General features: G+C 40.0%; 1 protein-coding gene across 2 annotated transcripts in view; it reads right to left on the bottom strand.

The window, feature by feature from the left end:
* Positions 1–372: 372 nt before the first annotated feature.
* Positions 373–12,817, bottom strand: part of LOC144019389 (transmembrane protein 132C) — a 188,292-nt gene continuing 175,847 nt past the window's right edge. For both annotated transcript variants that reach the window (XM_077522413.1, XM_077522414.1), the window contains 7 exons: positions 11,873–11,950; positions 11,540–11,602; positions 9,515–9,655; positions 5,795–5,923; positions 5,167–5,460; positions 3,626–3,897; positions 373–2,122 (listed from right to left, as the gene is read on the bottom strand). In XM_077522413.1, the coding sequence (XP_077378539.1) occupies positions 1,510–2,122; positions 3,626–3,897; positions 5,167–5,460; positions 5,795–5,923; positions 9,515–9,655; positions 11,540–11,602; positions 11,873–11,950 (1,590 nt within the window). In that variant the 3' untranslated portion in view covers positions 373–1,509. The remainder of the gene's footprint in view (positions 2,123–3,625; positions 3,898–5,166; positions 5,461–5,794; positions 5,924–9,514; positions 9,656–11,539; positions 11,603–11,872; positions 11,951–12,817) is intronic.

The following is a 12,817-nucleotide window of genomic DNA, read 5'->3' as shown; positions in this document are numbered from 1 at the left end:
AAAAAAATTGATACTCAAGAGAAAAAAAAAATCCCATAAAATATTTATCAACAAATCAAGTTTAGGAAAAAAAAGCGTTTAGGGGAAAAAATATTTCATCTGTGTGGAAAAAAGTCAAGAGTCGTGATCTCTTGTTGTCGATGATGTTTATTTATGTACAATATTTGATTACATGGCACTCTGACTCACTAACGTTTACAAATAATAAATATTGCCGTCCTAACAATGTGGTCGTCTTTTCTTTCTTTTCTTTTTTTTTATCGTCGTCGTGCTCTGCGTCATCACCTGAGCTTTTAACACAAAACAACGAAGGTGAGCCACCCTTCCCCCACCCCCTTCGTGTGCTACCCCCCCGCGCCAACCTCACCCAACTCGGTTTTTAATTTAAATAAATAATCATAAGTCCATTCTAAAATAAAAATCTAACACACTTGCAAAAAACACAGGGAAATCCAGACTATATTTCGAAATAAAAGTCAAAAGAATTTAAATCTACTTTCCATAAATGGTCCATTGTCTCCCTACTGGAAGCAGGAAGTCTTCAGGCAATGGGAGGAGGGGGGAGGAGTCAACAGAGATCTGGCTGGAAGTGTTTTTTTTTTTAGAATTCAAACAACAGGAAGTGACCTCACTTCCTATTGTTGATTGTGCAAGTTGGAGTCCAGGCTCATTTCCTTCCAACATCTGATGCCAAAGTCTTTTACTTTGTAGACAGGAAGTGACTCCATTAAAACAATTTTGCGGACAGGAAATGACAAAAGCAACACTTTGAGTATATTAAAAATAGATCCTAAATCCGACCTTGTCTGTAACAATAAATAAAATTACAAAATAAGACATTTGAACGCGAGTGGCAACTCTTGCCCGGCGACAAACTGCCCAACACTTCCCAGTAAAAGCACTTCTGATTTTGTTTTATTCTCACTTCCTTGTCGCTACTTGTGCAAGTTGGGGTGCCTGTTGTGTCGCAATAATCCTCTCAATGTTTACATTACAGACAGAAAATGACAATTTTGTAGACAGGAAATGGGAACAAAATGGGAATATTAAAAAATAGATCCCAAAAGTGACCTTTTGTATGTGACAATAAATAAACCTACAACTTTTTTTTCTTTCATTTTTTTTTTTAAATGCAAATGGCAACTCTTATTGTGAAAAGCACAATGGTTTCCTGGTAATGGCAACAAATGTGCCGACTTGGTCGCTTTGTACACTCGTCCCGGCACGGCCTTCAAATGAAAAGCGCCAAATGTTTTGTTTGTTTTGCTCCCTCATTTGGAATTCTCCTTTTTTATTGCATTAACTTCCTGTTAGTGTTGCACAACATTCTTGGCCAGTGCTCGCCGTCCTTTCCACGCCACCTACCATCCAAAAGGCATCGCAGGTGAATTGTCTTCATGGGTTCACCTGGACCCACGTGCCTGGTTCAAACCCAGGACCGCCACAACCAACCCCACCGCGGCAGTCTTTCTCGGGCACCCCGCCCCTCACTCAAACCCCGCACCAAAGTCACAAATTGTCTTGTAGCCTTTCCATGTAGCTTCTGATTTCCGACTGGCCCATCATGTCCACATCATGGCAGACCCACTTGATGTCGTCCTCGCCGCCCTTCCCCAGCAGGACCGAGGGGTTGGCGTAGGGGCCGCTGACACCGCCGCCGCCCCCAGCGCCACCCTGCTGGCGGTCATTGGGCAGCACGGTGGCAAACGAGGTGAATTTGACCCGCTTGCGTTTGGCCGATGCCCTGGAGGAGTTGTCGAGATGCTCGGCGTCGTGTCGGGCAGCGGTGATGGAAAGGCACTGGTGGGGGTCCGGGAGGGCCCGGGGTAAGGTCTGGCTGCGGGAGACCCCCCGGTGCCCGCCGCCGCCTACGCCGCCCCTGTTGTTGGCGGCCACGGCCAAGGCGGTGCCCGCCCCGTTCAGGAGGTACTTGCTCTCCTCGTAGGCGTCCTCGCCGCGGTCGATGATGGTGGTGCATTCATCGGGCAGCGCCCCCGGACACGGGTCGGCGTGGTCCGGGTGCTCCGCCAGGAGGTCGGCCTCGTTGCCCAGCCAAACCCAGTCGTGGGCGTGGTTCATGTTGCCGCCCGTCTCCAGCACGGGCACCTGCTTGTGGCGGTACCTGAGGATTACATGCCAGACGTTGTATTCTTGGACACCTTTAAGCGGGAATTCTGCCCTTTTTAGGACCTTAACCACCACTTGTTTTGTCTTTGGTACCTAATCACTGAGATGTGCATTCTATGGTACCCTGAACCGCAGAGGTGACAAATCCAGGTCCACCCAGAAAGTAAAAAACTCACCATAGTTTGGCTTTCGCCTCTGGCGCTAGCTAGCTAGCTCCCTAGCTCCCTAACAGGTAAACCAGCACCATGGGAGCTAGCTAGGGTGCTAGCGAACTTACACCTGAGGCTAAAGCCAAACTGTGGCAAGTTTTTTACTTTCTGGACCTGGATTTGACACCTCTTCTTAAACGTTTTGGGTACCTCATTCGCTCACAGTCATTTTCACTGAAGCAACCCCCTTTTACTGGATTTGGACTGATTTTGCAAGGCCCACAGAATATTGTGTGCTATTGCTATCAAAACATTGAACCTACCACAAAAAAATAGAGTATGTTATTAGATCAAGTTACAAAAAATAAAAAAATAAAAAGTATATTTCTATCCGTTTCCGTTTTGCATCAATTAGCATTAGAATATAGCCAAGTTTAATCATTTTTCACAAATCTGTTGATAATTGCTTGGGAAACAGCTTGTTTTCATCATGATCTCTTATCCTCTGCTGCCACCCACTGGCCGTTTTTGTAATTACCACCTTTTTTTTTCATCCGTTCTCAGCAGTTTTGAGGCTACCTCAAAGCCTTTATGCTCTAGCATAGGAAAACATAAAAACATAAATATGGGACACTCAATACATTTAAAATAGAACGTATTTATACGTTTTCAGGAGCAAATGAGATAAAGTTGCCTGGATTTTGGTACCTATAACAGTCACTTGTGTGTGTAATCGTCCACACGTTTAACAGATACCTTCAACTCCAAATTGTGGTCTTTGTTTTCTTACACAAACCTAGTTTCAAACCCTAACTGTAGTTTGAAATCCCAACCCAATTTTCAAACCCTGCTTTGAAACTCTAGCTTGAGTTTAAAATCAGAGTTTGAAATACTAATCCTAGTTTAATTCCCTAAATTGAACCCAAACTTTAATTTGAAACCCTCTATTGAAACCCCAACCCTTGTTGGAAACCTTATTTTGAAACCATAACCCCAAATTTTAAGCACTACATTGAAACCTTAACCCTCATTTCAAACCTTAATTCTAATTTCAAATCCTAACATGAGACCCAAATCCTAGTTTGAAACCCTATTTTGAAACTTTAACTCTGGTTTTAAACCCTACCTTAAACCTTAACCCTAGTTTCAAATCCTACTTTGAAAACTTAATTTTAGTTTCAAACACTGATTTGAAACCCAAACCATTGTTTAACACCCTAATGCAGTCACAGACATTGATTCACTTAATTAATTAACTAATTAATCAATCTCAGGTACCTTTAACAGTACAATCTTGTGTACCTCACCCATGACTTTTGTTTGGTTTTTGCTTGCGGAAAAAAAGTTACCTGAAAGCAAAGCTGACACAGTTGATGAGGAAGACGAGGATGGCCAGACAAAAGACTCCCAGGAGGGCGTACATTCCGATCTCCAGGTCCGACAGTCCCCTGGCGGTTTGGGTCAGCTCGCCGTCCGAGGGTCCGGGCACCTCCACTTGCGCCGGGTGGCCGGCGTAGTCGCCCGCCCGGCTCGGGCCCCCGCCGCCGACCCGGCCGCCGCCGCCTGCTGCTTTCCCGCCCGACGCCCGGTGGGTCACGGTGCTCTTGGTCGTTAAGCTCACCTGACGATTAGGGATGTAACGATATCCAAAACAATCACGATACAATATTAGCACAATATGAAGGTCACGATACTATCATTGTCAAGATGTGGAAAGTTTGGTGATACAAAAAAACACAAAAACATCACAATATTTTAAAAAGAATGAGCTCATGCTAAAAAAACAAACAAAAAAACAATATTGTGCTTTTGTACATAACATCAATGCATATAAACAACCTATCATCTCTAATAACACTAAATATTGAGTCACTGTCAGGTTTACCTGTTTGACATCTATTAAACACGACACAAAAAAGGAGAGAAGACAGTTCAAGGCTCGTGAGGAGAGAGGAGAGGAACTGACAGATACAATTCAGTACTGCACTCTGAAAAAAATCCCCTCCTCACCGTCTCTTTTTATTTGGATTCCACGCCCCTAGTTCCAACCCTAATAATGCAAATGCAAAACATAGTTGGAACACAGTGTGCTTGTTTGTCTATGTGTGTGTGCATGTGAGTGGAAGATTGGCGAGTGCAATTGTGGTCAAGTTTGCAATCATTTCTTAACAGAAAACAGGCGGCCTCAGCAGACTGGTTCTAACCATTCTGCTGCGTTAGATATTCTGGTTCTTGAGCTTCTTGAGTCATCTTCTGTTACAATAACATATAGCTAGCACACGTGAATGTAAGTGTGGAGCAGAGCAAAGCATTCTTCATTGCAGCAAATGTATAACTTATATTTACAATTATTCCTACAGTCACTTACATGTTAATGCAAGCGCACACTGAGTTCCATCACATATTGACTCAGTTGACAACCATGTTACGTTCTCCTTCCCTGACCATTAGCGCGGATTTTAAACATAAGAAGGGGCAAAACATGCCTTATGAAAATTAAACTGCACAAAAAACTAGCCACCAGAGAGTGCTAGAACTGCACAACTGGAAATCAACCTGCCTTTTTTTTTTTTTTTTTAAACAGATGTGCTGCTTTTAATATCGTGACATGACGACGACAATATATTGTGACAGTTTTCATCTCGCAGTATCACGATATTGCCGTTATCGTTACATCCCTACTGACAATTGGACGGATAATCGTCAAGTCAGCATTGATTATCGTTATTGATTATCGTTATTCAATACTACAACTCTTCAAGGTTATTTTTCCGTTGTTGGCCATGTTGAGACGTTTTCAAGATTTTTTTGTTGCCCATTTTACTAACATCAAATCACATCACATCAAATTTCATTTACAGGAGATTTTTTGTTGTTCCTGTTGTCCCACCTTCCTCATGGCGCCTTCCTCGCGGTCCGCAGCCACCGCCACACTTTTGGCCTCCCAATCGTCTCCATCTCCGACGCTCAGCTGCTCGGTGTCGTTGTCCGCCCCGCCTGCTCCCTCGGGAGCTCCGCCTCCGTCGCTCCGGGCGGCGCCAAACTTAACGGCCACGTTGCCGACGCCCGACGCCAACACACTCTTCCTCTTGGACTTCTGGCACGTCTCGGAGATGACCATCTCCACGCGCACCAGCGCCCCCTGGCCTTCGCCTTCTGCCACTACCACGGGCCAGTGTTGCTCCTGTTGGAGCAAAACAACAATCAGAGAGCACACTTAGAATTGATTCACTTACTGACTAAACTGATAAGTGGCTTTTTGACTAACTAGCTAACTAACTGTGTGACTTATAGCTATTAACGGAATACCCCACAGACTGAACTAATCATGAACTGAATGACCAAAACAGCTAACTAACTAGTCAGCATGCTAACCAACTCACTGACCTACTAAGCAACGTGTGCGACTAACTAAATAACTAACTAACTTGGCCACCCCATGTTGCTCGTGATTGCAACAATCCCACCAATAGGAGGGCGAAATGCAAACCATTGTGGGCGCAAATGGAAGCTCCCACCTGATTGGTCACGGAGATGACATTGTCGTCCAATGACACGGCAGACAGCAGGAAGTCTTTGGGGTTGTAGATGTCGAGCGGCGTAACGGAGCCGTCACTGTAGTGGATCCAGGCGCTGATGACTGCTTCCTGAAATGGAACCACAAGCACTTTAAACACATTTACCTTTTTTGACACAGCGCCAACTCCTGGAGATACAGCTTCATGGCCCCACTTGGACCCAATACAAGCAGACTGTAACAGTTCCAAGTGGACCATTATGCCACCAGTGTGTACGGAAATTGGTCTTGCGGTTTAACTCTGATAAACTGGCTAGTTGAGTTATTAACTTAAAAAAATATCCTAGTATCAAACCAACTGATTGATGAAGTTGCTCACCGACTAACTTATGCAAGGCTGACACATGCGCGACTTTTGGCCACGAGTTTGTCGTGGCAAGTCGTGCCATTTGGGACACGAACTGGGATATAACTCGACGTGAGCTATTGGTGAACTATTCGTGGCACTTCGTGACACTCGTGGCATGGCATGCAGTGCGCGCACTGGCGCGCATCACGACGAGTTCACGAACAGTTTGCGTATAGTTCATGACTCGACGTTTCTGAATTTTTGCCCCGACATGGCACACAGTCACGACGGGTTTACGCACACTTCACGCCACTTCACAACTAGTTTGCGCACTGACATGACTCGAGTCGTGCCGGTTCGTGCCACAAAAACGTGCAAGTGTCAGCCTTGCATTACGGGTGAACTTACCAAGTCATCGACCAACTAAGTGGCTGGTGCCATGATTAACCTCATAATTAAATGCCTTACTGACCATCCAATCCACTAACTAAAGAGCTGGATGATGTTTTTAGTGTAACTAACTAACTAACTAACTAATTAACTAACTAACTTCATTTACAATTCTGGATGACGGACTGATGAGCTAACAGAGACAAACAAATGAATAACTAACTAACCAGGTCAATAACGAACTTACTGAGCAACTAACTAACCAACTGACTGTCTGGCTGACTGATTGACTGACTAACTAACTTCATTTACAATTCTAGATGACTGACTGATGAGGTAACAGACTAACGGGTAAATAACCAACTAACTAACTAACTAACTAACTAACTAACTAACTAACGGACTGGCTGACTGATTAACTTCATTTACAATTCTGGATGACTGGCTGATGAGGTAACAGACTAACTAACTCACTCACTCACTAACTAACTAACTAACTAACTAACTAACTAACTTCATTTACAATTCTGGATGACGGACTGATGAGCTAACAGAGACAAACAAATGAATAACTAACTAACCAGGTCAATAACGAACTTACTGAGTAACTAACTAACCAACTGACTGTCTGGCTGACTGATTGACTGACTAACTAACTTCATTTACAATTCTGGATGACTGACTGATGAGGTAACAGACTAACGGGTAAATAACTAACTAACTAACTAACTAACTAACTAACTAACGGACTGGCTGACTGATTAACTTCATTTACAATTCTGGATGACTAGCTGATGAGGTAACAGACTAACTAACTAACTCACTCACTCACTAACTAACTAACTAACTAACTAACTAACTAACCTACTGAGTGAGTAACTAATTGTATAATTGACCAACTGGATGACAGACAGATTATAATAAAAATTCAACTTAGTAACTCATTGACTGACTGCCTGACTAACAATTGAACTCACTAATTGGCTGACTCACTAACAGATAACTGACTAACTGACCAACTGAATCATTAACAGACCGACTATATGAGAAACAAACTGACTGATTTACCTATTGAGTGAGTACCGGTAATTAATTGGGTAAGTAACTAATTAGCTGACTAATGGCTTAAACAGCCAATTTAGTAACTCATTGACCGACCGACGGGTCCATCTGAGTTCCTGACTGACGAGCAACCGACTTCCCTACCAACAGAATGTGCTTGACTGACTAACAAACCGACTGACTGACTCATCCTGACAAAACTAACCAAAATACTGACAAACTAAATAAAGAACTAATTTACCAGTATCAAAACGAGTGTTTCATCTCGGCCACAAGTTCTTTCCTGCCTCTAATTAAGGTAAGCACTTGTACAGGTGGGACCAAGATAGTAGCGCATATCTGGCTTTGCTTAAACACACGCGCATACACACTACATAAATATGTACATACACATTAGCAGAGTGCGTTAGTGGCTGCGGCTAATTAGGAAGTGATTATCATGTAAGGCAGATAAGCAGCGTGAGATGTTCACAGATGAGGATTACTCTGCGTTCGCTCGCCGATTACCACCTCGGGCCTTCGCCTTCTTTCCGACCTGCCATCTACTCGCGCGCGAGTCTGAAGTTTCCGTGGAAAGATATGAAGAGCCCCGCGGGAGAAGTCAACACCTCCATTTCCCACTTGTCCTCCCCCCGCGTATATGAAATAACCGAAATAAAGCAATAAAGCCATCATGAGAATTTGACCACGTGTGCGGGAGTCACATTTTGCTCAGTCCAACTATTAAAAATAAATTACAGCTAGCTTACTTTAAAAATTGCCAACTAAAATACTTTTTGTTGTGATTACAATTATTTTTTCATTTTACAATTAGGATTAAAAGGGGTTCTACTTTTTTTTTTTTTTTATTGCTAGATGGTAATTAACAATGTGAACAAAAAGAAGCAGGGGCTAACAAACTCACTTGACACTTTTAACAGATGGACTACTTTCTCATCCGAATGAGAAACTTTCTCGTCCTGATTATAAAATTTCTCACTTCATTCATTTTCCTTGCTCACATGACTGTTTTGCAAAAAAAAAAAAAAAAAAAGAAAAAAAACCTAAAAACTAGAGAAATACACATTTCATTGCATGGGAAAAATACTTCACCTTAGTGTAAAAAAATAAAAAAAAATAAAAAAATTCAACTGAAAATGTCAAACTTCCCCCTAATTTTTTTTCCCCCACCAAAAATGCACAATTTTCTTGTACAAAAGCTTTTAAAATACTATATATATAACATATATATATATTATATATGAACATATAATAAAAATATGCAATTAATATACTTTAAAATAATTTGTCTCCACAGAGAAATACAGAGAAATTATTCATTGCATGGAAAAAATACTTTACTTTGTTTATAAAAAAAAAAAAAAAAAAAAAAAAAAAAAAAAAATCCACTGAAAATGTGACTTTTCCCCCGACATTCAATTTTTTTCAACAAAATTGCACAATTTTCTTGCACAAAAGCTTTTTATTTTTAGTACTTAAAAAAACAAAACAAACTGACTTTAAACTTCTAACAGATGAACTACTTTCTCATTGTAATGAGAAACATTCTTGTCCTGATTATAACATTTCTCATTTCATTTCTCATTTCCTTAAAAAAATAAAATAAATGTCTCCCCACAGAATATACACATTTCATTGCATGGAAAAAAAAAAGAAAAAGAAAACATTTTTCCACTGAAAATGTGACTCTTCCCCATAAATTATATATTTTTTCAACAAAATTGCATAATTTTCTTGCACATAAGCTTTTTATTTTTAGTACTTTTAACTCATTAACTGCCAGCCCAGTTAAAATAGATTTTTCACGTCTATAGCCGTCAATGGCACTGAAAGAGTTGAACTTTAAAAATAAACCTTTTTCCCCAAAATAATGTAAAAAAATAAAAGTGATGATTATGAAGCGGTGTGTGTCCTGCTTACCTGTTTGGGTGCGCGCATGAGTTCGCTGGCAGTGGCGGTCATCAGGACAGCTTGGTAATTTCCGCCAGCGGGCGCAGCGGCGGGCACCACGCTGAGCGACAACGAGGCCACCAGCTGGACGCCCATGTCCACGATGGTGACCTGCGCACACACAGGAGGACCCGGCCGCTTATTCAAAACAAGCCTTCCGTTTTGATTTCTGTAAGGCTGTGCAATTATTATGTGACTGCTGCGGAGCAAAGCAGTAGCGGAGCTACCGCTTGCATACCGGCATAACTGAGGTATCAAAAGATGCGGCTCCATCTGACTGGGTGGGGAATTTTTTTTTTTTTCGTAATTCTGAGGTTACCATGGCGACGCATCCCCCCCAACCAAAAAAAAACAAAAAACACCAAAAAGTCCCATAGGAATGAATGGAGAAGGGGGGAAAAGATCCACAAATCAAGCACCTAGGAACTGACCTGATTTCAACAGGAAGTGACCTGGAACTGACCTGATTTCAACAGGAATTGACCCAGAAGTGACCTGATTTCAACAACAAGTGACTCAGAAATGGCCTAAAATCAACAGGAAGTGACCCAGAAGTGACCTGATTTCAACAGGAAGTGACCCAGAACCGGCCTGGTTTCAACAAGAAGTCCCCTGATTTCAACACGAAGTGACCTGATTCAACAGGAAGTGACCCAGAAGTGACTTGATTTCAACAGGAAGTGACCCAGGAGCAACCTGATTTCAACAAGAAGTGCCCTGATTTCAACAGGAAGTATCCCAGAACCAACCTGATTTCAACAAGAAGTGCCCTGATTTCAACAGGAAGTGACCTGTTTCAACCGGAAGTGACCCAGAAGTGACTTGATTTCAACAGGAAGTGCCCTGATTTCAACAGGAAGTATCCCAGAACCAACCTGATTTCAACAAGAAGTGCCCTGATTTCAACAGGAAGTGACCTGTTTCAACCGGAAGTGACCCAGAAGTGACTTGATTTCAACAGGAAGTGCCCTGATTTCAACAGGAAGTATCCCAGAACCAACCTGATTTCAACAAGAAGTGCCCTGATTTCAACAGGAAGTGACCTGTTTCAACCGGAAGTGACCCAGAACTGATCTGATTTCAACAGGAAATTTCCGCTGAAATTTTTCTAGCTATTATTCCACTCCGCAATTACAAAAGCATAATCGTGAAAAAAAAGATGAATACTAATTTTAAGTTGTTAAAATTTATACATTTGCATCTTTTTAAAATTTAATTTCAAAAGGAACTTGAATAATTATAGTGTTTCAAATAATTTTATTTGTCTTAATAATTTTTACGTTTAAACATTTTCTTGTTTTGCACCAAGGAATAAATGATCGTCCCTATCGTAATTTCAATTATTACCAAAATAATCGTGATTAATATTTTCTGCCCTACGTCGTAAGTGTAAAGATCACACAAGACTCGATTCACTCCGATTACATTATGATTCACGGCAATTAGGGCACCATACGCAATCCGATTCATCCCGATTATATGACGACTCACTCCAAAAACAAACTGATTCCTGGCTGCATGCAACAAGAAGATTCACAATTAACTCCAATTACGATTTATAATATGATTCAATATAAAAACATGATTTGCACTCATATAATTTTCAACAAAATTCATAGGAGCAAAGATTTGACATGAAATACAATTCGCCATCATTTATAACACGATTCACTCGAATTACAACATGGTTCAAGGTCGTTATGATTGAATCGGTAACACAAAATACAATACGATTTATTGTAATAATGATTCGGTCTGCAATACGATTCATCACAATTCCAATAAGATTCATTTCAATTACAATACGAATCATGATAGTTACGATTCAATGCTCAATACAATTCACCTCAGTCTTCGATTTGGAGATACCGCCAATGATACCAGGTATTCAGGATATGAATGATTATTTTTATTTTTTTTTTAACCGCAAATTGAAATGGTTGCACGATATCAGAGATCATGAACGATTCGGCTGTGCCCGTGTTTTTTTGTTACCTTGTCGTCCAACACGGTCACTGTCTTCTCTGCTAGGATGGAGTCGGACAGAGGCGACAACACCTGCCGAGCACAAAAACAGGTGAACTTTTTTTTTTTTTTTTTTTTTTACTACTCACTTCCATTCAATCCCAAACGTCCCAGAATGAATGACAAGTGTGATACGCATCTTCAACGGGACAAGCAAAGACTGATAGAAGTGCCGACGTGTGAATGGAAAAATTGTTTGGGCAAAAATTGAAAAAGTCACACAAATGTCAACTGGGACATCCACACAAGAAATGCAGGATAAATTGTGTGTAAATTGTGTGCGTGTATGTGTGTGAGACACACTTGTATGGTGGTGATGCCGAGGTCTCGTCCAATCAGAATGCGTCCGTCGACCAGCCTGGCGATGCGTTCATCTTCCACCTGTGTTTAAAAACGGTTCACTTTATTACGTTCATCCTGATGAGATAACGTCATTCATCAAGTGGGCGTTGAGCGCACCTTCATTAACAGATTTGCATTTATTTATTTTTTAATTCTCAGAAAGAAATCTATCGTTTGTAGCTACAATATGAAAAATATAATTAAATTGTAAAATAAACCTAGATATAATTTTTTTTTTGTAAATATCAATACGGAATAACAAATACTACTTTTTTTTATCATTAAAAATAAACAAATTAGAAAAAGGAAACCAAAATAAAATCAAATAATAGAATTTGAATTTCATCAATAATTAAATCAACATTCAATAAAATCACGATTTTTCTGTTTTATGATGTCGAAATACTTTTAATAAAAAAAATAATTTGAAACGTTTTTTATGAATGCAACAAAAAAACTACACAAAAACAGTGAATTTTAAAAATTATTTTTAGTAATCAAGTGTGAATAAAACAAATGTCAAATAGTAAAAAAAGCGAAACATTTTTAATACAATATTTCAAATACAATTAAAAAATTCTACTATAATATTCTCCTAATATTACAATTTATACAATATTTCAAATACAATTTAAAATATTCTACCATAATATTCTCCAAAAATTACATTTTATACAGTATTTAAAATACAATGAAAACATTTCTACCATAATATTATTCTAAAATTACAATTTATACAATATTTAAAATACAATTAAAAAAAATTACCATAATATTCTCCAAAAATTACAATTTATACAATATTTCAAATACAATTAAAAAATTTAGACCATAAAATTCTCCAAAAATTAAATTTTACACAATATTTAAAATGCATTAAAAAAATCTACCATAATATTCTTCAAA

The sequence above is a fragment of the Festucalex cinctus genome, chromosome 5 (genome assembly GCF_051991245.1).
Source record: "Festucalex cinctus isolate MCC-2025b chromosome 5, RoL_Fcin_1.0, whole genome shotgun sequence".
NCBI classification, from domain to species: Eukaryota; Metazoa; Chordata; class Actinopteri; order Syngnathiformes; family Syngnathidae; genus Festucalex; species Festucalex cinctus.
This window is presented reverse-complemented; position numbering and strand designations above follow the sequence as displayed.